Raw genomic sequence first — 27,438 nt, 5'->3', positions numbered from 1 at the left:
GCATCCCATATTTTTGTTCGTGGTAATTTTTCCATTTCCTTTTTCAGAGATTCTTTTTTTGACTTTCTCTGAATTTTCTCCTTTTTCATTTTTGTGTTTCTGGTATTTCGAATGATTTAAACTGATTGCTACAAGTCCATTGAGTGAAATTTATTGATTTTGTGTAATTTTCTTCATTGCGCAACAAAAAGCATAATGGGTTTTTGGCAAAATGGGAGAGATGTAAAAGTACGGACAAATGAAAAACGTATGTGAAAATTAAAAGAAAGTATTGAAATGTCGTTATATAACTTTGTGCTAGCAATTTTAAAGAATTTTTCAATGTTTGCATATAAAAGAGGACTTAAAATACTATAGAATACCGATAACATCTGGGACCTGTAGTCGATTCGTTACAGTGAAAATCATAGTTTTTGAAATGCGAGACAGAAAAGGACTGAAACAATTTCATGGTACTGGCTGTTTATTATGAGTGATCGGGATTCTGCAATATGAAGTAAGCCTTAAAGATTTTCCTTTAAATGACAACAAATGGACCTACCTATAAGTTAATTGAGAATTGTGATTCTCTACCCCAATTTTATCAAGTGTCTATTGTAGACGGGGTAATAATCGAAAGTGTTGTATCGTCAAGGATTATTAGTTGAATGGAAAGATTTCAATTCTTCTAACATCTTTGGAGGGTATACTAATAATGTTTCCGTTTGTAACGCATTGAAATAATCATTTGCCACTTTATACGTTTCATTTTCTTGATCAGAGTAAATTACTGAGTCGATCTATCCATGCCCGTCCGTCTGTTTTAATCAGGTAATAGACGCATATGTACAAAAATATTGCATCCTATTTCAATCAATGGAAACTATGTTGTTGCACATATTGTTTTCAGGCTAGTCCAATTAGAAGATGAGGTATATTCGCCCACGTTTTGGAATGGCCCCGATTTTAAGTATTTTAGATGTAAAGCTACATTTTCTGACCAAATAAGCTGTCAATTGCCACATAGGGTTGCTTATCAGTGTTCAAGAAACTTGTCCACCTATAATTGTGGGCAAAGGCATACCATACCAAAAGGTAGACCCATGTAACTGTACAGCCCGATCTTATATAACTGCCTATACCTTACACCACTATGTGGGGAAGGTATTATAACGCATCGAAATAATGGTCGTAGACCCGTCCGTCCTTCCACTTGTCTATCTTCCCGGAAGGGAAGAAGCCCTTTGATTTTGGTGACGGTCGGATAATATGTAGAGGTCGGATTGGTTAAAAAAACTCATTTGGAGAAAAAGTCAACACTTTTTTCCAAAGCGAATATCTCAGATTCTATAAGAGTATAGATAAACTTGACATTCAAAGTAGAAAATATCACTTTTCTAACGATGGGTGCACCGTGGTGCAATGGTATGCACACCCGCCTTGCACGCTGAAGGTCGTGGGTTCGATTTCCTGGCCAGGCAACATCAAACATTTTCATTGGTGGTGAAATACACCTCAGTAATGTTGGCGACATTTATCCATGTAAAACTTCTCTACAAGACACGCCGCACAATGGTGCCTCAGTGGACAAAAATCGAAAAATGTGTTGTTGATTTGTTTTATGATTTCATGGTTTTATTTTCTAGAGAACACTTCAAATAGGACAACCCTGAAAGAATTTTGTCGATATATGATGTTACTATAAAGTTACAGCTCCTCAAACATATAACATTTTTCGTAGTTAGTTTATATTGACATTTATACAAAAAGGACCATATGTTCAAGGAACTGTATTTAAACAAGTTATTAGAAATATTAAAAATTTTTAATTGGGAATTAAAGAGTGGCAAAAAGCCTTCCTTTTTGTGATCAAAAAAGTTTACTTAAAATGTTTATAGATAAAGTACTGTTATGTTTATTGAAGCAATAGCATGTTATACAGTACTCACGAATTTCGCTTCTTTCATGGAGTGTATCTAAAAATTGCAGCAAATTGCAGCTTCGGCCATTTGGTACATGAAACACATATCCTTTTCGAATAAAATTATGCTAAAATGACATCCGACAAAATCCGATTCTTTGAGACACAACGATATTTTCATAAACAATGTGTACGAAAAATGCAAGTTTCCTGAGTAATACTAAAATACATTGTTATGATAATGTATCTATCTTGATTCAGTTGGCATGTGTTTTCGGACATTTTACGTCAAGTAAATCATGATAGAAAACCGTTAGTATAAACATGACTATAGTTTCAATTAATTTTATTTTAAATTTAAACGAACTATGTGGCAACTCAAGGCTTGTTGTTAAATAGCGAATATTAAAAATAAAAGTACCATTATATACAGGGACTTCATCCAAATCTGAAAATTTTTTTGTTTAAATCGGGAAAATTGAAATTAAAATTGACTGAGTTATAGCAAAATCGGAGAATGATATATAGGAACTATATCAAAATCTGAACCGATTTTTGTTAAAACCGATAGATTAATTAAATTTGAAAGAGATTCAATTAAAATTGACCGATTTTGTCAAAAATCGGGAAAAGATATATATGGGGGCTATATCCAAATCTGAAGCGATTTTTGTCAAAATCGGTAAAACTGATTATGGGTCTAAGAAAATGTCAGATATTTAATTTGGAAGCTATTCTCTTAAAATTGACCGAGTAATAGCAATATGTAGGAAAGATATATATGGGGGCTATATCCAAATCTGAACCGATATGGACCAAAGTTGGTATTTTTCATTTATATGCACTCATAAGTACTTGTACAAAAAAATCATCATCCCAGGTCAACTCCTTCTATTTTTGTCCACGTTTACAAGGAAACGGCACCACTGTGCGCCGTTCGGACTCGGCGATAAACAGTAGGTCCCATATCAATGATCTAATATGAATCAGGGTGCATTGATATGAGAGAAGTCTCCCTTGTCCCGTCTGGGAAGTTTGTGGAACAATTATATACACAAATACTTTATATTTTCGTATTGTGAGATCGATTTAGAGTTGTTTGTAAAAATATCAATTTCTGCTTAGAACGAAATAATTATATAAATCAAAAAGAAGTTTTACTTGCAAGTTTGTATGAAATTTGTGAGCATTAAAGCAAATATTGCAAATATATGTAGATTAGACACAGATTTGTTATATCTTATTTTACGCATTTTTAGAGAAATTTTGGTAGAAAATGCCTCGTGCTCCAATTAACTTTCGATGAGCGTGAAAAGATTCAAGAGCTCAGAATGAAGGGTTTCTGCATTCGAGATATTGCTAAAAAAAATTAACAGCAACAAGTAGGTGCATAAGTATTTGAAAAATCCTCAAAAATATGGCAAAGCCGTCCATCCCGGTAAACCCCCCCCCCCCCCCCCAAATTCAGTGATCGTCAAAAACGACAAATTAACCACTATGCTGTGAATAAATATATTAGTCCTGCTCAAATACGCAGATAATTGGACCTACCATATCTACTCGAAGAGTGCAACAGATTTTTCACACCAATACTAATATTAAGTACCAGAAAAAATTACCAGTTCCTCGTCTACTCCCGAGACATAAGGCACAAAGACTAGTATTTGCCGAAAAATATCCATTTTGGGACACTGAATGGCATTCCGTGGCTTTTAGTGACGAAAAGAAGTTCAACCTTGATGGACTTGATGGCTGCTACAGGTTTTGGAGAGATACTCGGAAAGAAAAGGAAACTCGTGTTGCTAGAAATTTTAAGGGTGGATCCCTTATGGTATGGGCAGCATTTGGGTATCGTGGAAAGTCTCCAGTCTGCTTCGTGAGCCACAAAATGGATTCACAAAAATATTGCAAGTTACTAAAAGACGTCCTAGTAGAATTTGGGGATGATTTATGGGGTTCGGAATGGATCTTTCAACAGGATAATGCCCCCATACCTGTATCAAAGAAAACTAAGGACTTTTTAGTGTCAAAAACATTAAGATCTTGGACTGGCCGGACATAAGTCCAGACCTGAACTTCATAGAAACCCTCTGGGGTATACTATCTCTACGAATTTATAGTGCCGGCTGTCATTATAACACATTATTGGAGTTGAAAGTAGCAATCCAGGATGTATGGGATAAAATCACCATTGATGAACTGCAATCTCTTATACGATCACTTCCAATGCGTTTAAACAATGTTATTTCCAAGAATAGAGGACATACAAATTATTAAATCGAAGTTCCAGACAGTAAATGAAGTTCATAGTATAATTTAAATTTTGTACGCACAAAATTAAATCATAGTCTGTAAGGAATTTATGTTCTTAAGACTGAAATAAATAAATAAATAATACAGTCGAAATCGATTATAACGTCGTCGTTTATAACGTCATATCGCTTATAACGACGAAATCCAAAAGACCCGAATTTCTGCCCTTTATATTCCACACAAATAAATATCGATTATAACGTCTTCGCTTATAACGTCATATCGGTTGTAACGTCGGTTTTTTTTTTGTGAAATATTTGAATTTTGCTATCGGTTATAACGTCGAACCACATGAAGACGAAAAATTCTCTCAATATGTTGTTGCATGTATATTTTTTTCAAATTCAAACAGCAAGAAATTACCAAACATATGCACAAAATGTTCGACGATGGAGTTGGGCAACTGAATTTCGACTCACATGTAGGCGGTCTTAAGCCAATTAAGCTGTGACACCCAATGTCACATCTGTTTTACAACTCATGAACCAAGGCGTAATAAAATCATTAAAATTACATTGCCGGAATTGACAAATATCCAATATCCTGGCAAGAATATAAAAGAATCAAAGTACGAAATTAGATGTGTTGGATGACGTGTTATTGTTAGATGAAGTTCAGAAAAATGAAACGGTGTCTGTCATTGCTAATTGTTTTCATCATGCGGGATTTGATAACGGTCCTTTGAACGATTCTGAAGACATTTATATCCATTTTCATTTTTTCTGAACACGTAGAAGATATTGCTGATGACAATGTTTTCACATATGTCATGCATAATGACGACATAATATTGGAAGTTTTAGATGTAGGCAATTCTAATGAAGAAATTCAGGATACTAAAGAACCAGAATTTCAATTAACGTCAGTGTCAGGGCGTGTCTAGCTGTAGAAACTCTTCGAAACTTTCTTTACTCAGAAGATGTAACAAGCAAAGAATGATTTTTGGAAAAACTTTCACCACTCAGATCTGAGTTAAATTTAAATCTTATGAATTCCAAAAAAGCACATACTAAAATAACCGAATATTTGGAATAGAACCCTATTCTATTTTAACGTAATATATTTTTTAAGTCATTTATACGTATGTGTATAGAATTAAATTGAATTGAATTTAATAAAACAACGTATTTATACACAATAGTCACTATGCATAATATAATTTCACCTCTTTTATAAGTATCGTTTATAACGACTATCGCTTATAGCGTCCAAATTTGGTCGGTCCCTTGACCTACGTTATAAGCGATTTCGACTGTACAAAATTTGGAATTTGTGGTAAAATATCAAAGTAATTGCAAAAGACGCTAAGCTATCACAATTTTAATATTTCGAAGTTTTTACTTTAATGACAAATACCTCTGCTTCTATTTGGTATAGTAAAGACATGTAAAATAGTAAGCAAGAAGACCAACAAAGCTTTCAATCAGTACCAAGTATATGTCGACACTAGTCAACTATAAAATTAAATATTAATTATTTTGGTTCAGTTCGCTTTAAGTCATCTATATATATAAAATTGAAATTTGTTTGTCTGTCTGTTTGTTTGTTTGTTTGTGCCTTATAGACGCGAAAACCGCTGAACAGATCATACTGAGATGTTTAGGGTACATTGCTACATGGCCTGGAATGCAATAGGCTATATCATTTTTTGAAATTTCGCGTTGATCTGGAGATATAGCATCAAAACCGGAAGTACCCCCAAAAAATATAGATTTTGTATGCAAATATCTTTAGAACTATTACAGATACAATCTCCAAATTTTGTATGTCTGACGGAATTTGATGTAGAAATAAATTTGCCAAACTATATTCAAATCGGTTCAAATTTGGATATAGCTCCCACATACATATATTTTCGGCCGATTTCCTTCTTTTTTGTGCCAAACATGCTATTTATGTCCAATTTTGCTGAAATTTAGAATGTGTGATGGATATTGGCCTAGACATAAATGTGCCGAATTATATCGAAATCGGTTTAGATTTGGATATAGCTCCTATATATATTTTTGGCTGATTTTCCGCATTTGATGCACCAAACACGCTATATATGTCTAATTTCGCTGAAATTTGGAATGTGTAACGGAATTAGGCCTAGACATAAATGTGCCGCATTATATCGAAATCGGTTCAGATTTGGATATTGCCCCTATATATATTTTCGGCCGATTTTCTGTAATTTATGCACCAAACACGCTATATATGTCCAATTTCGCTGAAATTTGGAATATGTAACGGAATTTGGTCTAGAAACAAATGTGCCAAATTATATCGAAATCGGTGCATATGTGGATATTGCCCCTATACATATTTTCGGCCGATTTTCTGTAATTTATGCACCAAACACTGTATGTATGTCCAATTTCGCTGAAATTTGGAATGTCTGACGGAATTTGGTCTAGACATAAATGTTCCAAATTATATCGAAATCGGTTCAGATTTGGATATAGCTCCCATATATATGTTCGGTCGATTTCCTGCATTTGATGTACCAAACACGCTATTTATGTTCAATTTCATTGAAATTTGGAATGTGAGACGGGATTTGGTGTAAAAATAAATGTGCAAAATGATATCGTGATCTGTTCAGATCGGAATATAGCTACCATATATATTTTCATGTTTTTGTTACGTATGTCCAATTTCAAATGAAATTTTGAAGATACTTAGAAGTCATCATTATATACACAAGTACTTATGGTTGAGAAGGAATTGACCAAGGCTACAGCTTTAAATATTATATCTTTGAGAGACTTCTTAAGAATAATGTTTTAATATGATATAACTAAATCATTATTAGAGTAAAAATTATGAATACGAGTGGGAGTTATCCCAAGATTAAATTAAGATATCACAATATGTTAATATGTATATGACCAGGAAATAATAAGAGCCATTTATAACATAAATTACAACTATCCTCAAATCTAAGAATCTCAAACCTGGTTCTATTCTTAATTTTATTCACTCCAAATCCAATCTGTACAAATAAAGAGAAATTAATACCGTAAGAGTATATAACTACCGTAGGAATACTTATAGTCGAAAAGGCTTTAGGAGGAGTGTTACCTCCTGAAACATACAAAAATAACATTGTAGCTCCAAAACAGCCCTGGGTGGGTAGAAAACGCCTTCATATCTCCTATATTTATACGCTAAAATATTAAAAAAGCATTCCATTATATTTTATCTAAGTCGGGGCAGCAATGCGCACCGGGTTCAGCTAGTTTGGTATAAAAGCCAGATAGGTGAAAACTTTAGTATCTCCTTAAAAGAAATATTTCCGAGTAAAAAGCTTATGCACGGGGGTGGTGGTGTAGGGTACCACATAGTCGGTCCCTCTAGATTCCAGACAATGCATAGAAAAGTATGAAACCTAAGGACGTGCAATCTATCCCGAAAATGTAGATAAAAACCAAAAAACAAACCCGAAATCGGTGGTACCATTGTTTTGACCATTCCAAAAAGTGGAACTTTGTTGACATTTTTTGTTGGAATTTTGTAACCACTGGGAACTCCAAATTTCACATTACACAATTTTTGGTGGAGTAATTATGTGGCGACCGGGAACCTTAAATGTGAAGTTACAGGTAGCTCGGACTAAAATGCATATAAAATATTAAAAAGACCTAAAATTAGGGATGTATTATTGTATAGAGACTATACCTGAACGCGGGCCGATATAACCCATGTTCGAACTTGATCTGCCTATCGAAAAAATAACATCGGGTTCAAAAATATTGTTTTCTAGGTCAATAATTGCGGACGCTATAGTGATTAGAACATACGTTAATAGCTATATCGACTCAGAATTTTACCCTGATTAAGAATTCGTGTATTTTATGGTTGCATATGATTATTTCGACAATTTAAAAAAATAGGAAAACTAAATCGATATACTTTCCATACTATGGTGGAGGGCTTATAGTTGTTTTTATTAATGTTTCTGTTAAAATCAAAAGTCATCTGCTACATTGTAAATATTTTCAACAAATCACTTTGTTTCAAACCACCATTGTGTTCTTCAATGTTACATAGCAGAACAAAAACCATACCAAAAACAGCATGTAATTAAACATTTAGGGGAATGTGGATATCAACAACTGTTCGTTTCACTTTATCCGCCTTCATTTCGGCATTACAACGGCAAAACTAACATATATACATACAGTGCAGTCCGAACTATTGTAATTTGATTGGGAGGTAGTATGAGGTATGGAAATCAAATGACAAGCATCCTGGTGCGAACGGAGTAGAGACGTAGACAGATATACATCATGACACCAATTAGACACAATATATTGCAGGCTTTGGATCGGATCATATGCCCTTAGAAAAGCATCTTTATCTGGGATAAGAAAACACATGAAATTCCTAATGTTTACGATACCAGCAATCTTCTTAAGGAGCATAATCACTTAGATTGCAGATTAAAATTTCGTAGCTTTTACAGATAAGATGATACATTTTATTATAGATCCCAAAAATCAAAGCTGAGTCGGGGTGTATGAAATCAGGCGACACCGTTATACACTCCGGTTCATCTGAATAGAACCAACCAATATTTGTCTACAGATACCGTTATATCACAGGAAAGGAGAGGAATTGTAAATTATAATTTTGTGGACATGTAGAGTATATAGTAGCCGATATTTTCAATACCTAACATGATTCACATATGCGTCATAACTGTACTTTTTACTCGCTTTATGAAGAATTGTCAAAATTTTAGCATTTTTTAATGGTTCACCAGGATAGAACCACCCTAAGAATTTACACAAATCCTTTGTTAGATGTGGTAAACTTTAACAAAAAACTATTTATAATTATAAATAAATGCCGTGAGTGTTAATTGCTATCAAATATTGTGCAAAAATTTGTATTAGGGTCTTGAAATTTGATGAAAATCGAGGCTTAGAGCTCCAAAAAATATTTTTATGAAGAAATCGGTAGAAACAATTTATAAAGACAAAATTTTATACTGAATTATGTTCAAAATTTTCTATACTACAATAAAATTACAAAAAAAGTCACAGTTGATAGGTTTATGAGTCCGAAACAGAGGAAATATGGTAAAGATAACTCAAATGTCTACCTTTCCAATCCAAAATTTGATATTTTATCTCAGGAAATTGAATGCAAATCGATGGGTTCCACCCAGTTGCGTTGGCTGTGGACATCAACAGGTCCAAAAAATAAAGAAAATTCCACCGAAAATTCCACCGCCGTCAACATCAAGGGCTTTGATTTATAAGATATCGCATGACATGGAAAGCACAGAAACATAGGCGCTCTTTTTTGTATAGTAACGGATCAGAATTTTTTTTCGGTACTTATACTATGAGGAAAAGATGTGTGAACATCGAAATTAAACCCTTTCCTTTCGAAAAACGTCTGTCTTCCCCTATCGCTAAGCTGTTTCTTCACATCAAATTTCTTAGAACCTTTTGAAATTCCAAGGACTTGATGGTGACATGGAGCGTTCGACGGTGGAATTTTCTTTATTTTATGGACCTGTAGATGTCCACAGCCAACGAAACTGGATGGAACCCATCGATTTGCATTCACTTTCTTGAGAAAAAATATCAAATTTTGGATTGGAAAGGTAGAAATTTGAGTTATCTTTACCATATTTCCTCTGTTTCGGACTCTTAAACCTATCAAATGTGACTTTTTTGTAATTTCATTGTAGTATAGAAAATTTTGAATATAATTCAGTATAACATTTTGTCTTTTTTGTTTTGCCTTATTAAGGCGAAGGTCATTTTTAGAGTGATATTTGAATTAATTCTCTTTCGAGTTGAGCTATTTAGACCTAATAGGTACATTGAAAAATTAGGAATCCACCGAAGTCCCACACATTTAACCACTATGCTACGTTTCACGGGTGGTTAGGCCGATCATCAGGCATATTGAATGGTGTTTTTTTAGTGGGTGGACGAAGGCCAAGCTTGGAGACTAGCATTTATATCACAAATCATTCGAAATTTGTATATTCGAATTATTTATTTATTTTAATGTTAGTCATTTAATTCCAAACCTTTCCTATAGTCCGACTTGGCTGGTAACCCTATTTTTCAATGCTTTATTACAAATACTAAGGCAGCTTTTTTCCACCTTTATTTTATTTGTTCTTCTGTATCAGAAGATTTTGATCATCAATATTTGTCATCGGAATCTTTGACAAGTTGATGGTGGCTTAGAACGCTAAGACGCCTGCAACCGTGTCACTTGGTTGTTGGGGTCCCAGGTTCGTCTTTATAAATTGTTTTTACCGATTTCTTCATACAAATATTTTTTGGAGCTCTAAGCATCGATTTTCATCAAATTTTAAGACCCTAATACAAATTTATTTATAATTATAAATAGTTTTTTTGTTAAAGTTTACCACATCTAACAAAGGATTTGTGTAAATTCTTAGGGTGGTTCTATCCTGGTGAACCATTAAAAAATGCTAATATTTCGACATTTTTTCATAAAGCGAGTAAAAAGTACCGTTATGACGCATATGTGAAACATGTTAGGTATTGAAAATATCGGCTACTATATACTCTACATGTCCAAAAAATTATAATTTACAATTCCTCTCCTTTCGTCAGATATAACGGTATTTGTAGACAAATATTGGCTGGTTCTATTCAGATGAACCGGAGTGTATGACGGTTATTCCAATCCCCACAACTTTTAGTGTAGATGTTTTTGACCAATTCACCAATACCATTTATAGACAATTCGGCCTGAGTATGGGGCTAAAAACATCAAAATATCGTAAATCGGGCGGTACTGTAATATGGGGGCTATACCTAAACGTAACGCAAAAATTTTGGTGGAGAAATTGTTGTTGACCACTTCCAGCCTTAAATACCAAATTATAGCTAATTCAATCCAAAAATTGAGCTAAAACGTCATGGTACTTTAAATCGAGCGGTACAGTTACGAGGGGTCTATACCGAAGCGATGATATTTTGTTTTTTTACAACAGAATTCATGGTAAAGTGGTACTCTTATAACCTCCAGCATGATATGGAGGGTATTATTAAATTTGTTATTCCGTTTGTAACACATCGAAATATTCGTCGGAGATCAATCATTCAAAGTTTACACATATATTCTTGATCAGCAGCTGTCCGTCCGTCCTCCTGTCTGTTGAAATCATGATGCAGCTTGCAATATTTCGGTAGTGGCCTTAATATCACCGCAAGGGCTGATATTTGACATTTAGATTCCTTGGAGGTTAAAAATAATCAACGAGAAATTTTTCGGTATAGGTCTTTCTATAACGCTCACAGAACGGTACTTCCAGATTTTCTGTGGTCGTGGCCTCAATATCACCGAAATTGCTGAAATTTTACATTAAGTCTTCGTCGGGTGTATACAACTTGTCACCTATAGCCCATTGCTGCGATAGCTCGAGATTTTCGGTATTTTGAAGGTTGTGGCTTTAATATCCAACCAAAATGGCTGCAATTTGGCATTTATGTTCGTTGGAGGTTAAAAACATTCCACGAGAAATTTGTCGGCATAGGTCTAGGTATTCCTAAAACCCCCACAGAATGGTTCCTCCCGATTTTCGGTGGATTGAAGGTCGTGGCCTCAATATCACACGGAAATTGCTGAAATTTGGCATTAAGTCTTCGTCGGGTGTATACAACTTATCACCTATAGCCCATTGCTGCGATAGCTCGAGATTTTCGGTATTTTGAAGGTTGTGGCTTTAATATCCAACCAAAATGGCTGCAATTTGGCATTTATGTTCGTTGGAGGTTAAAAACATTCCACGAGAAATTTGTCGGCATAGGTCTAGGTATTCCTAAAACCCCCTCAGAATGGTACCTCCCGATTTTCGGTGGATTGAAGGTCGTGGCCTCAATATCACACGGAAATTGCTGCAATTTGGCATTTAGATTTTCGTTACTTTGAAGGTTGAGGTCTGAATATAGGTATAAGTTCACATCTACGTATGGCTCATTGCTGCGGTTCGGTATATTGAAGGCTGGGGCTCAATATCCAACCGAAATGGCCGAAATTTGGCATTTAGCCTTCGTATTTAGTCTTCGCTAGGGGTACAAAATAAGATTAAAATTTTTTTGAAGAATTTAGTCACATTTTTCTACCGAATTAATTGTTAATTAGAATTTTGTATTCCCAGAAGATAGACAACAAAAAACTATTCATATGTATCCGGGTTTTGGTCTAGCCCATCGGTCCCATGGGCCAATTTTATTTATTTTGAGCCTTTTTTGTCAAATTTTCTAACCAAGATTGATGTAATTTGTCGTAAGAGGTTACAAAAGCTCAATTCGGAAAACTACAAATATTGGTTACTTTTTTTTTTTTTTTTTTTTTTTTTTTTTTTTTTTTTTTTTGGAGAAAATTTGGCATTGTTCACCACATAGTAAGACTGGGAAGACTATAATTTCTATTCTAGCCACAGGATTTCATCTGGTTCCTTTGTTTTTTTGTTTGTGGATATTCTCCACAGAAGTTATTTTTCAATAACTTCTTCAACCGAAAACTTTGTATACCCAAACATCAATCGACGACTCGAAATATAATAAAGACCAAAGAAAAAATCTCAATGAGAAGTTTCTCCAATGAAAGTGTTTGCAAAACAAAACAAAAATTACAACGAAGGCATCATAACAAACTTGTTGTTGGTCTGTTTATTATAGCAAAAAGCAAACATTCCATGTCATGCCATGTTTTTTTTTTTTTTTATTTTAAAGAAGAACGACGACACAGCTTCTAAGCCCACTCTCTGCGGGTGGAAAACGCAGAATTTAGCAATATAAATTGATGAAACTAATTGTTCCTATTGACTTCAATACAGTTCGTGGTAGAGGGTATGAAAAGTTCAGCCCGTCCGAACTTAACGATGTTCTTACCTGTTTTTTTTTTTGTATGCTACATAATATTTTGCCAAAAACAGTAGCAAAAATACTCATTACAAAACCCCCCTGTTTTTTTGGTATGCTACATAATATTTTGCCAAAAACAGTAGCAAAACTACTCATTACAAAACCCCTACTAATCCATTATTTTAACAAGGGCATGTCGCACGAAATAGGCAGTTATTATTTTTTACACTTAACTAAATAGTCGCGATTTGTACTAACTTCTTTTATAATTTGTTATGTAAGTGGCCAAAAAAAGCTAGTTACTTCGCGCAACATGACCTTGTTTAAATAATGGGTTAGTAGGGGGTTTTGTAATGAGTATTTTTGCTGGGAAGGTTTCCACCCGATTTAAGGTTCTTTGAAGTTTTAAGTCAAATATTCCAACCAAGAAGGGGTTTTTTCAGTGTCAGGTTTTGAATTACGACCCTAAAACGGTTTTACACCATTTCGAACCGAAATTGCTGTAATTCGGTATTGCCGATTTATTGCGGAAAATTGTAAATATAATTCCATTTTTCGTACAATAAAATAGCTCCCGAAGTGAGGTCTTTAAAAGATTTTTTCTACTGAAGCGGATGTTAGTCCTCCTGGAAATAATAAAGCATGTCGTGGTAAGTATTTTCATAAACCTAAGATTACTTATTATTCCATTTTACTTCAATAATATTGTGATTTTAACTCCGTTCTTACTTGCTAAATACGTACGGTATGTATGTATTATTAACGAGATAGCATGACACGACTCCCACGTGAGTACCTCTACATAGATCACCCGCTATTTCTCAGGTTTGAATTCTTCACATTATGTGGAATGGACTGTAATTGCTGGACTTTATCTCAAATGTATCTGCCAATATTAATTAGTAAATGCAGAGACTAAATCAAAGCGAAAAACTTCTTAATTAAATTCAACTAATCGTTGAATTCTGTTCCTTTGCTGTTTTGACTTTGTTATATTATTTTTCTATTCCCTCTTCTTCTTAGCATTTTAGTCTGTTGTTCGTTTTATGTTTTCGTTGAAAATGATTTTGTTACACATAGACAAAGACTATGACGTTAAGCTTAATAAAAAAAGAACATTGCAAGATAAAGTTTAAGAGAAGCGACAAATCAATAAGGATAATGATTATGTTGAATTCTTTGTAATGGTATTTTGCCAACATAGAATTCATATATTTTTTTTCGAAAAATCCTACTACTACTACTTAGAGTGGGTGAAAAAGCTTGAAACGATTTGTTTGGACTGTGCTGCTGAATTCTTAGAGAGAAGAAAAATATATAAGAAAATAACTAGAAAGTTAATGAAAATGTTACAATAATCGAAAAAAATGTTAATGTCTGAAGATAATTTTCTTCTTTGGCTGCCGAAGAAATTCAATTTGAATCTCTTTTAAAAGAAAAGATTTCTTTCTTGCATGCAAATAAGACGAATACAACTAAATAAGAAATGAGAGACGATTAAATAAACAACCGTGCTAATTTGAAATTAGCAAAAAAGAAAAATGTTTTTAAGAGTAAAATGCGGGGCAGTGAAAAGGAACAATTAGCTAAATTTTGTTTATGAAAGTACTAAAATATTCCTTTTATTGCAGTAGTATCACATTTATACCCAATTCCTGTTGAATAATGGCGCTAAAACTTCCGTTCTATGGGCCTATAAAAAGACATGGAGCAATATCGGAAAATTTTAGGTAGAAAGTTTTATACCACCAACGGAGACTCAATATTAAATTTCAGCCATTTCGATGGGATATTGATGACACAACCTTCAAAATACCGAAAATCGGGAAGTACTCTTCTATGGGGGCTGTTTGAATACATGTACATATACTGATAATTTTCTTCTGGAATATTTTATACCCCCATGCAGACTGCTAAATTTGCAGACATATCGGTGGTATATTGGTGCTACCACTTTCGAAATACCGGAAACCGGTAGGTACGGTTGTATGGGACTATGAAACGCTAACTTTCAAAATACCGGAAATCGGCAGATACAGCTCTATGGGGGCTACATAAGGACGTCGATCTATGCCGACAAATTCAAGGTAGAAAGTTGTAAGCCCCCAGCTTTAATCTTTTACCAATTTGAAGGAGTGCACTTATGCCGACAAATTTCACGTGGAAAGTTTTATACCAGCAACGAAGACTTAGTACCAAATATCAGCCATTTCGTTGGGGAATTGGGGCCACAACCTTCAAAATACAGGAAATCTAGTTGAAGGCGTGGACCTATACCGATAAATTTTAGGTGGAAAACTTCGTTCGGTTGGGGACTGAGACCTCAATCTTCAACATACCGAAAATCGGGAGGTACCGTTCTATGCGCGCTATATGAAGACGTGGACCTAAACCGACAAATTTCAGGTGGAAAGCTTTTTACTACTACGAAGACTAAATACCAAATTAAACCAATTTCAATTTTCAACATACCGAAAATCGAAAGGTACCGTTCTATGCTTCTAACTTCAAGAAACCAGAAACTCGGAGGTATCGTTATATGGAGGTTATTCCAAATCGTGAGTTACTATTATATGGGGTCTGTTCCAAACCATTGGTCGATGTCCATTATTTTTGGAGGAGTTAGACCATATCGAACACTAAATGACAAATTACACCAAAATTGGACTAAAAACGTCGAAAAAAAAATTTTCAACAAATTCAAAATATCTTTTGGTGTCGCACTATTTTGACCACTTCGAAGGCAAAACGTAAAACTACATAAATTTTAGGCCGAAAACATCGATAAAATCTCCAAATGTTGTGCAAATGTTGTCCTACCTTTGGAAATACAAAATCCCTAAATACAACCAAACTGTTAGTTGGATGCAACAAATACCTTCAAAATTCCTTAAAGTGATGCGTCGCAATATATGATGCGGCAATAGCGAAATGAGCACTTGTATATAACCACTTTTTGGTAGAAATGTTTTCGGCTATACCATACGTGGACCCACTACATGGTACCATTACCAATAATGTTTTTATGTAACCTTCCAAAAAGGTATAATGTATCGATTCGCGCTTTTGCAGTATAAATAAGCATGTACCAAACTCTAATTCCCGAACTACAACGCCTGTATTTTTACCGCTATTTACGCTTGTTGTATCGACAAAATTCATAACAATTGATAGGTTGGACACACCAAACACGTCCTTTCCATTTTTTAATTTGAGCTCAGTCAACTTAATTTCTTTAGATTCATTCTTTAAGACCATGGTGTGATATTGAAGGATCTCTGAGTGTTTGCCGTAAAAGTGCGTGCTTTACTTCTCCAAATAAAGCGGGCTTTTTAAATAGACCAAGCAGTGTACACATAGATAGTCTTTTGGATTCCTGACAGACATGGGTTGAGATTTTAATACCCCCAGCGGAAAGCAGGCAGCGTCCCATATACGCAATAATTGAACTAGAACGCCGAGTATAATTAACCAAAAAACCCGAGTGTATTTTTCCCATAGGCAAGTCAAGTTCGAACATATGATATATCGGCCCACGTTTTGGTATAGCTCCCATATAACGATATATTTTTAGATTTTAGGGGTCACAATACACATCCAACAAAAGTTGTCAACATAGCACAATGGTCCCAAATCCAAAATTTCTGGCCAAAACTATTTCAACGTCCATTTTGTATTGAAATTAATTATTATTTATAATAAATGTGTACAAACAGCAATTCTTACGTTTTATAGACCAAAATGACCAAAAACTGCCAAGATTTGTTGAACAGAGTGGTCCCGTTGTGTGGGGTCTAAACCAAAACATTGACCTATGTTAATAATTTTTAGTACGAAGGATTCATATCTTCCAAGAGGTCAAAATACCAAATTTCAGCCGAATCGGTCATATAGTGTCGCTAAAATCCAAAAAATATCTAAAATCGGACGGTACTTTTATGTGGGGGCTATGACAAAAAATTGACCTATTTTCAAAAAAATATACATACTTGTTTTCTACACTCTGAAACCCTTAAATATGAATTTTAAGGAAAATCGGTTGATAGATGCGGATATTACCGTTCTATTTCAATTGGATACTACGTACAATCACAACAGGTATTTACAAAAAATTCTCCCATCTTGAAATAGAAAAATCCACTTTATTTTAACTGTGGCAAATTTGAGCAAGAATTTATTTCTCAATTTATTAGTTCAGTCCCCCAGCTATCTTCCGAAATCAATTTGGAGGTGGAGAAACTTGGACATTTTTTTTAAAAGTTTAAGAATATTTAAAAAGTATTTGTAAAAAATAATTTTTAATATATATAAAAACATTGATTTTATTACGCTAATTTTACAAATTTCATCGTTCTTTTTGTAAATGTTATGAAAGTACTCATTAACAGCTTCCCGATTCATAATAACTTTAGTCTCACTTCTGTATATTTATGCAGCGACGCAATACAACAAAAATTGTATATTTTACAGCACAAAGTCTGTTTTATTTTTTTTACATAAAAAAGTGTCAACTTTGGTACTGCGCCAATCAACGAATACTAACGTTATTTACAAAAACTAATTATTTTCAGATGACTTGATGTGTTTTTTATTATTCTGTGCAAAAAAAATTAAAATTTCGAAACTTCAAAAATAGGGTTTTGGCCAAAAATTTCCTGATTGAAACCTATGTGCATAGGTTCATGTTTTGGTATAGCTCCCATATAATGGTACCTCCCGATTTTAGGTATTTTAACGGTATTATCTTAATTTTTGGGCAGAACTGTCTGCAATTTGACATTTTACCGAACTAAGTGTAATTTGACACTTGAGGTTCCCAGTGACCACAAAACTTTCCACCAAAAATTTTTAATATAGGCCCACGTATGGCCCTATAAAACGGTACCATCGATTTCAGATATTTCACTTTCTGTCTACATTTGCGGGAAAGAATAAATGTCCTTTTGACATTTATGGTTCCCAGGGGTTTAAAACTTCGAGAGGGTATAAATAAGAAAAAAATATTTTTGACAGAAATTTATATAATTTTAATGTTTTTCAATGTTTTCATATAATTATTGTTGACCTTTGATCGCTATCTACCTCTTATGTTCATTTAGCTTAAGGTCAGTAAAAAACAACGTTTTTTAATGTTGATTTATTTTCCAATATTTCGACTATCATCGATAGTCATCATCAGTTAATTATTGTTGGTTTTATTTCTCTAACAGCTTATCAAATACTCTTTTGTTGACAATAAATTCCCATCTGAACTTTAACTTTTTCAATATTTAAATGAAATAGTCATTAATAAGCAAGTGTTCATTCATTGCTACTACAGGACAAGTTTATTGCATTTAACATTCAATTTTTGTAAATATTTGTTCCAATGAAAATAACCACTCAAAAGGAATGTGTTCACATTTACTAAAAGCAAATTTAAATAAAGACACGTAGCATGAAAATTAGTATGGACCAGCAAATTCGTTAATAACATTTTCAATAGCTTTTCAATGAAATTTTTCACAAATAAAAAACTCGAAATTGGTAAGCAAAAGAGAAAACAAAAACACTTCATCAACTATAATCTATAAAAACCGAAACTCATTAACATGCGAAAGCGTCAACATAATTTCAATGTGGCATCCACCATTTCAGGCAAACCAAACCATTTTCTGACATCAAAGGAATGAAAGGAATAAAGAAATAACATAACTTTGAGTGGGGATGGTCCAGTGAAATCTGAATAATTTTGGTTGTTTGTGTATTTCTTTCACTGGATTCAAGAAATAATAATAATAACAGCAACTACAACAACAAAACAAAGAAAATGCATTCAATGAAATAAATTAGAAACGTGAGTGCACTGAAGTGAATAAAAATTACGTCAAAAATGACTCTACATAACAGTAAAAGAAAATGAGGACGAGCGGAATACAGATTGCCCTTTTGTCCCACCACCATCATCTATTCGATTTCTCTTCATAACAATTGACAACAAAGAAAACGAAGAAAATATAAGACAAATTATTGAAAATAAAAGAAAACCCATTTGTAATAAAACTTGCTTACAAAATAAACTTGACGGAACACAATTGAATGACTGTAAAAACTAATTGGAATCGAAATTCTTACTCAAGAAATGAGTGAATATTGAACATTGGGCAAATAAAGAAAAACGAAAATAAATGAATAAGAATAAGTTTTTCTCACGAACATCCTCGAGGAGACAAAGTGAGACTTCTAAAACACTATAGTCCGATTCTATGTTTAACTAAATGGCATAGTAACTATATTGTTATCTTCGAGTCAGACTTGAGAATCGGTTCAAACTAGCCAAAACTCAGTACATTTTGAATGCATAGCAGCATTTTAATACGGATAACGTGTTAAACTTATTTTCAATTCAAATTCCTATGTCAAGCTATTAATACAAAATTGTGGGATTTGTTAAGTCGAAGGTCACACTAGAGCGGTTTTCGTGAAACTTTTAGGTATTTATAGATTGAATTCCTCACTACAGCGACTTCATGATATTACTCTAGTATGGAACTCGACCTAGGAGCCCTTGATTTCATGAAATTGTTTCAATGAAACTCGCTAGTGTGACCAAGGACTAACGTACGTTTGGACGAACCATTAAGATTTGCAAAATTTCGACAAAATTCGTAATTTATCGTGATCATCAGTCATTATACCCTACACCACTATGTGGGGAGGGTATTATAAGTTGGTTTTGGCCAAAAAGTTTGTAACGCATCGAAATAATGGTCGTAGACCCATACTTATATATACCAAAATGAATGTCTCGACGAGCTGAGTCGATCTGGCTATGTGTGTCCGTCCGTCAGTCCGTCCGTCCGTCTGTCCGTCTGTCCATCTAAACCTTGTAATCACGCTACAGGTCGCAATTTTAATCGGATCGTCACGAAATTTTGGATGTTGATGGGGGTATCGGAGGGGAAGAAGCCTATTGATTTTGGTGATGGTCGGATAATATTTAGGGGTCGGAAAGGGCAAAAAACTTAGGTGGATAAAAAGACAACGTTTTTTTTTTCCAAAGCCAATATCTCAGCTTCTATATGGGGTATACCAAAATCAAAACCTGACAATGAAAGCAGAAAATATCGCCTTTCTAATGATGTAAAGTAGGTGCTCGTAGGTGATCAAACAACGAAGATATCGCAATAGTAGCAAATAAAACCCCAATTTTTATTTTTGCGATTTTAATTATATTGACAAATATCACAGCTTTGGTTGAAAACTTTCCAAAAGCAAAGCCTGACTATGAAAGTAGAAGATCCCGTCTTTACAATGATGCAAACTAGGTTGGCGTAGGTAACCAAATAACGGAGATATCGCAATAGTCGGTAATACATCCCATTTTTCTATTTTTTGGAAATCACGCTACAGGTCGCAATTTTGATCGGATCGTCACGAAAATTTGAGGGTTAAAGGGGTCTCACAGATGAAGAAGGGCAAACACTTACTTGGAGAAAAGTCAACATTTTATTTCAAAGCCAATATCTCTGTTTCTTTAAGAGGTATATCAAAAGCAAAACCTAGAAAGGAAAGTAGAAAATATCACCTTTACAACGATGTAGAGTAGGTTGCCGTAGGTGGTCAAATAGCAATGTTATGGCAATAGTCGATAATGCATCCCATTTTCCGATTTTTTTGTAATCACGCTACAGGTCGCAATTTTGATCGGATGGTTACGAAATTTTGGGGGTTAATAGGGGTCCCAAAACGAAAGAAGCCTATTGATTTTGATGATGGTCGGATAATATTCAGGGGTCGGAATGGGCAAACACTTATTTCGAGAAAGGTCAACGTTTTATTTCAAAGCCAATATCTCTGTTTCTTTAAGAGGTATATCAAAAGCAAAACCTGGCACGGAAAGTAGAAAATATCACCTTTACAACGATGTAAAGGAGGTTGTCGTAGCTGCTCAAACAACAGAGATATCGCAATAGTCGGTACTGCATCCCATTTCCCGATTTGTTTGTAATCACGCTACAGGTCGCAATTTTGATCGGAGTTGATGCTTGGGAGTTGATGCGGGCCCCACATAGGAAGAAGCCTATTGATTTTGGTCTTAGTCGGATAATATTTAGGGTTCGGAATGGGGAAAAACTCATTTGGAGACAAATTCAAAGTTTTATTCTTTGTGAATATATTGGCTTCTAGTAGGGGTATTCCAACGGCAAAGCCTGTCAATGAAAGAAGAAAATATTACCTTTACATTGGTGTAAAGCAGGTTGGCGAAGTTAATCAAACCAGGGAGATACCACAATAGTCGGTAAAGCATCCAATTCTTCAATTTTTTGCAATCAAGCTACAGGTCGTAATTTTGATTGGATGGTCACGAAATTTTGGTTGCTTATGGGGGTCCCAGAGACAAAGAGGCATATTATTTTTGGTGGTAGTCGGTTTATATTCCCTAAATGAAATGTTTACCAGTGAAAAGCTTATGCACAGGGGTAGTGGTGTAGGGTATCACATGGTCGGCCCCGTCCCGACTATAGCCTTTGCTCACTTGTTTTAATTGCAACCGTCACAGCTTTTAGAACTTTTGGGTCATTAACTCAGGAAATATGGAAATACGAAAACAATCATATCTTTGTAATCAGAACCTCAAGTAAAAATACCGAAACTATTCGTGAACTGTTCTAAATAAAAACAAGAAATACCGGTGTTAAGTTCGGCCAGACCGAACTTGTTATAATAAGAACAATTAGTTTCGTTTATGAAGAAGACTAAAAACCAAATTTCAGCAAGTTCGGTAAAACAATGTGGTTAACCTTGAAATGGGTGATATAATAACCCGCGGACCTATACTGATAACTCTCTTCAGGAATATTTTATTCACAGCGACATACTAAGCTGGTCCATTACAGAACATTTGTTCCATAGACCGAACTAAGAAAATATCTCCAAATCTCTCTGTTTTTAGCTTCACTTTCTGGAATACCGCGCCTTGTCATCTATTCATCCACTTGTTTGCGCCATCTATTTTTTGGCCTGACAATTCTGAGTGCACCGCCATGTAGCATGTATTCATACGCCTTTTTAGCGGGTTCATCATCGCTCATTCTTATGATATGGCCTAGCCAACGCAATCGTTGCATCTCGATACGTTTAACTATATTCATGTATAGCTGATATAGCTCGTGGTTCATACGACGTCGATATTCACCATCAACGCAAATCGGCCAGTAGATCTTTCGAAGAATTTTCCTCTCAAACACACCAAGCACTGCCTTATCTGCTTGCGCAAGTACCCATGTTTCGGACCCATACATTAGCACGGGTAGTATCAGCGTTTTGTATAGTGTTATTTTTGTTCGACTAGATGTGGCGTTGCTTTTAAATTGCTCACTTAAACCATAGTAGCATCTGTTGGCCAATACAATTCTTCTTCTTATTTCACAACTGATGTTGTTTGTTGTGTTTATGGCAGTGCCGAAGTAGACGAAGTCTTTAACTACCTCAAAATTATAGGTACCAACTTCCATAGTTGGTCCGAGCTCTATGGACGCTTTGCGCGTCGACACCATCAATTTGTTCTTTTCGCCGTTTAGCGCCAGACCCACTTTCGCAGCTTCTGCTTCGACCTTCCTAAAGGTATCAGTTCCTTCCTTTACTGATCGTCCCATGATGTCTATGTCATCATCATAAGCAAGTAACATGTGGCTATTGGTGTAAATTGTGCCATTTCTTTTGACATTTGCATCTCGTATTACATTTTCCAGCAAAATGTTGAATAGGTCACACGAAAGGCTGTCTCCTTGTCTGAAACCTCTTTTGGTATTGAACTGTTCGGAGAGGTTCTTTCCAATTTTAACTGGGGACCTAGCATCAGTTAAAGTCATATTACAAAGCCGGATAAGCTTTGCGGGGATACCAAATTTCATACATTGCATGGAATACCTTTTATCGAAGGGGACTGTCGAATGCTGCTTTATAATCGACAAAAAGGTGATATGTGTCGATCTGCATCTCTTGTGTCTTCTCCAGGATTTGCGCAGGGTAAATATCTGGTCAATGGTGGACTTGCCAGGTCTAAAGCCACATTGGTATGGTCCAACTATTACGTTGACCATTGGCTTTAGTCGTTCGCACAATATCCCTGACACTATCTTGTAGGCAATCGGGAGTAGAATTATGCCCCTGTAGTTGGAGCATAAAGTCTTATCTCCTTTCTTATGGGAGGGACACAGGATGCTCAGGTTCCAATCGTCGGATACGCGTTATTCCTGTCAGATGGTGCTAACTAACTTATGAATACACCTTATCAGCGCGTCGCCTCCGGTTTTAAACAGCTCGGCTGGTAAGCCATCGGCTCCTGCTGCTTTATTATTCTTCAGCCGGTTTATTGCTGTTTTTACCTCATCTTGGCCGGGCGGTATACATTCTATACCATCTTCTGGGATTGGATCTGTGGTATCATCGACATCGCTACTATTGGATACTAGCAGATTGGAGAAATGTTCCTTCCATACCCTGAGCACGCTATCTGTTTCTGTTACCAGATTATCTTGCTGGTCTCTACAGGAGGATGTGTCTGTACCAAAGCCATCTGTTTGATGTTTCACTCTTTGGTAGAATTTTCGGACTTCATTCTGGCTCCTGTACATCTCGATTTTTTCACACTCCCGCTTTTCCATTTCTCTCTTTTTCTTGCGGAAAAGACGTTTCTCTTCTCTCCCGATATCTCTCTCGTGCGCTAAATGTTGCTACTGATTGTAAAGTAGCTCTATATGCCGCATTGTTTTCTTCGGTAGCAGCACGACACTCCTCGTCATACCACGAATTCCTTTGTGGAGGTCTCTGGTATCCAAGTATGTATTTTGTGGCTGTTTGCATGGAGTGGGTAATATTTTGCCATTGTGTTGTTATGTTATCGGGACAAGGAGTGCTCTCATTAAGCAATTGGGCTAGTGGAGTGGAATATGCTGTGGCTATCTGCTCTGCTTTCAGCTTATCGATGTCCAACATCCGCGTTGTGTCTGTTCGTGCTTTATTTCCAACGTTTAGACGGGTACGTACCTTTGCTGCAACAAGGTAGTGGTCCGAATCAATGTTTGCGCCTCGGAACGATCGTACATCCAACACGCTGGATGAATGTCTTCCATCTATCACAACATGATCAATTTGATTACATGTTCTTTGATCTGGAGACAGCCAGGTGCCCTTATGAATATCGAGATGATTAAATCTGGTACTGCTAACTACCATGTTTTTTGCAGCTGCATAGTCTATCAGCCTCATACCATTGTCAGATGTTTCACTGTGGAGACTGAATTTCCCGACTATTGGGCCAAAGATATTCTCCTTTCCAATTTTGGCATTAAAATCGCCTAGAATGATTTTAATGTCATGGGCAGGGCAACGGTCATATGTTTCTTCAAAGCCCTCGTAAAATATATCTTTGGTCTGTTCGTCCTTTTCTTCAGTGGGAGCATGGGCGCAAATAAAGCTGATGTTGAAGAATTTAGCTTTTATTCGAATTGCAGAAAGTCTTTCGTTCACTGGGGTGAAGCTGGATACCAGATGTTTTAGTCTCCGACTAACTACAAATCCGCAAACCGAACTCATGCTTTACGTCATGGGAGCTATAATACAGTGCCTCACCTTTAGGTGTTGTTGTGACGCCTTTCCAAATCGATCGTATTTTCTGTATGGCAGTAATATCGGCCTTGCACTTTTCAAGTACGTCTGCCAATGCGAAGACTGAGCCTTCTCTATAAAGAGTGCGAACATTCCCGGTGCAGATTCGCAGATCATGGACCTTAAAACGTTGCGGGGTTCGTCAACTTTAGAGGGGTTTGTTTTCTTTTCTTTCGTTTTTTCATAGTAGGCTGTTTCTCTAGGGGAGTGTTACTAACCCGACCCCCAAACCCAAGTTTTTAACGTTCTTATGGGTGAACGAGCGGCACACGGCACCTTTAACGGGTGTTAAAAGCAGTTCCCCAGGTGACACCACGGGGATATCGTGGACACTGATCTCCCCGTGGTGTGAGATGAAAGAGGGGCCAAGATAAATCCTGGGCTTTGCCATGTTAAAACCGGTCAATACCGTTCCTTGGTATCTTCCATCCCCTACGTCACCCAATAATGGGTTAGCAGGGGTTTTTTGGTTACGACAATCAAAAATTACTATAAAAAACCATTATTTGGTAATGATTTTTTTGCTGGGTAAATGTAAAATTTCGTTAACTCAATCGGAAAATGTAGCTTAAAGCTACAAATCTGTCGATACCGTCATTTAAGGCTATATCAAAAAATGAGCCTATGTCCACATTTTTTGGTGGAGAAGTTTTGTGACCTCTTCGAATTCCATATCCAAAATTACAGCTATTTCTACTTGAAATGTAGCTTTAAACATTAAGATACATGAACAAATTACAGCTTATTCGGTCTTAAACGTAGTAAAAACCTTAAAATACCTTAAATCGGTTTACCCTAAATGTAAAATTATATAATTCTGTCATATATAATTCTGTCAGAAAATGTAGCTAAAAACTCCAAAATACCTGAAATCCGGCGTCCTATCACAATTGTTCTGCAGTGATCACCACAAGCGGCCATGCTTAGATCGACTCAGAATTTTGCCCACACCAAAAACATATATACTTGCGCTACAAACGAAAAACCTAAATACACCCTCCGTACTATGGTAGAGTGTATACAAACGTGGTCCTGCCAATAAATTAAGAGGTTCTCAAGTTTTCCCATTCCATTGGAAGGTGAACAAAACTGCGATGGAGTTGTTGAAACGCTTTGAAAATTGTTTAGAAATGTCAAAAATCTATGATTCTGTAACATGAAGCTAAAAATTCCATCCCATAACGTTGTGCAGTGCCAAATAATGTTTTTTTTTTCAAAAATTTCTTAAAACTCAATTTGACTAAAAGAAGTGATACGAATTGAGGGCAATCGTCAAAGGAGATAAAAAACAAAAAAATTAAAGAATAAAAAAATACAAAACGTATTGAACACTATAAATGGAATGCAATAAAATACTACAGCGAAAAATTCTACGACAAAATATTGCAAAAAAGAGATGATAAAAACGCTAAATAACAAGAAGATTGTGTACATTAAAATTGTAAATGCAACAGAACAAGAATTAAAAAAAAATACAAAAATGTATTTCTTTACCGGAACTTTTATCCGGGCGATCTCTCAAATCTTGAAGTTCACGCAATGCTTTGAGTTCATCTAAAGTGATTGTTATTGGGAGTGTTGTTTTTTTTGGAATGTGGATTGTGCATTGTGTACGTGTGTTTTTTTAAATCATTTTAAGTATAAAGTAAGTAAAAAATTAAATGATTCGTGTTTTGTGAGGGAGAAAAAAATTAATATAAATAAATTACTACAAGTAGGAACAACATTAAATTCTATTACAAAATTATATTGGCTAATTAAATGTTGTAGCCGATAATAAAAAATACATTTGTTAGCATTGTCAAGTGATTTTCTTAAAGTGGTCGCGATGCCCTAATTACCATTTGCGTTCTTATACACATATAGGAAAACAACTAGCATTAAATATATAAAAAGTTTATATGTCAAAAGAAGGATTAATGTCTGAGGTATGGAAGTCATTGCTATAGTATATTACCCAGGAAAAAGCTCATTAAAAATCTCCTGGTTAACACATTATTTTAAAAAGGGCATATCGCCAGAATTTGTACATATGTAGTTATTGGCCGCTAAAAGTCAACAAAATAAGTAGTTAATTCTATGGCTTTTGCGACATGCCTTGCTAAAGATTTTTTGATGGATTGAATGAAATGTGGTAGGAAACTTGTACAAAAAAAATAGTTTTAGTTATTGAATAATGTATCATAGAGCCGTAAGAACATAATTATTCTAGTCATAACTCAAAACTGTAAGTCAGTAGTGGACTAGGGAGAATACGAATAAAATCTAAAATCTTGAAAATAATATGTACCCTCGTTCATGCACCGGCCAATGACAAGGGCAATGATACATATCAATTTTATGAGCGCCAGAATTGGTCCGCTTTCCTATTCATAACTTCAAAATTGTTTTAGACAACATTAATACGGATTTGTGAAGGGAAATATCCATTGTCTAATAGCCGTGGTGTGTGTGCTATTGTGGGATATGCCTGCTTTGCACGTTGAATGTCTTGGTTCGAAGATCTTACTAGAAAACATCCCCTGAGCACTTTTCCGCCATGTAAATTACCTGTACATGGGATGTGATTAGACAAGCCTTTCAGACTCGTCGAAAGAGGAGGTTCCTTATCATTGAGTTGAATAAGAAATCGGGCTGCAATCATTGGCATGGCAAAAGTATTCGTTTAGTAGTCTTTGCACCGGCAGAATACAAGCGGAAGGAGATATGTAAATATAT

At 35.3% G+C, this 27,438-nt stretch overlaps 1 protein-coding gene across 1 annotated transcript in view; it reads right to left on the bottom strand.

Annotated features, from left to right (window-relative positions):
• LOC141403035 (uncharacterized) overlaps positions 1–27,438 on the bottom strand; it is a 416,517-nt gene that overhangs the window by 245,165 nt on the left and 143,914 nt on the right. The window contains exon 7 of the mRNA XM_073985168.1: positions 26,215–26,274. Coding sequence (XP_073841269.1) covers positions 26,215–26,274 — 60 coding nt within the window. The remainder of the gene's footprint in view (positions 1–26,214; positions 26,275–27,438) is intronic.

The sequence above is a fragment of the Musca autumnalis genome, unplaced genomic scaffold, assembly GCF_047663935.1.
Source record: "Musca autumnalis isolate F117 unplaced genomic scaffold, ASM4766393v1 scaffold_4, whole genome shotgun sequence".
Taxonomy (NCBI): Eukaryota; Metazoa; Arthropoda; class Insecta; order Diptera; family Muscidae; genus Musca; species Musca autumnalis.
The sequence above is the reverse complement of the archived record's forward strand: the minus strand, read 5'-3'. Positions and strand labels throughout refer to the sequence as shown.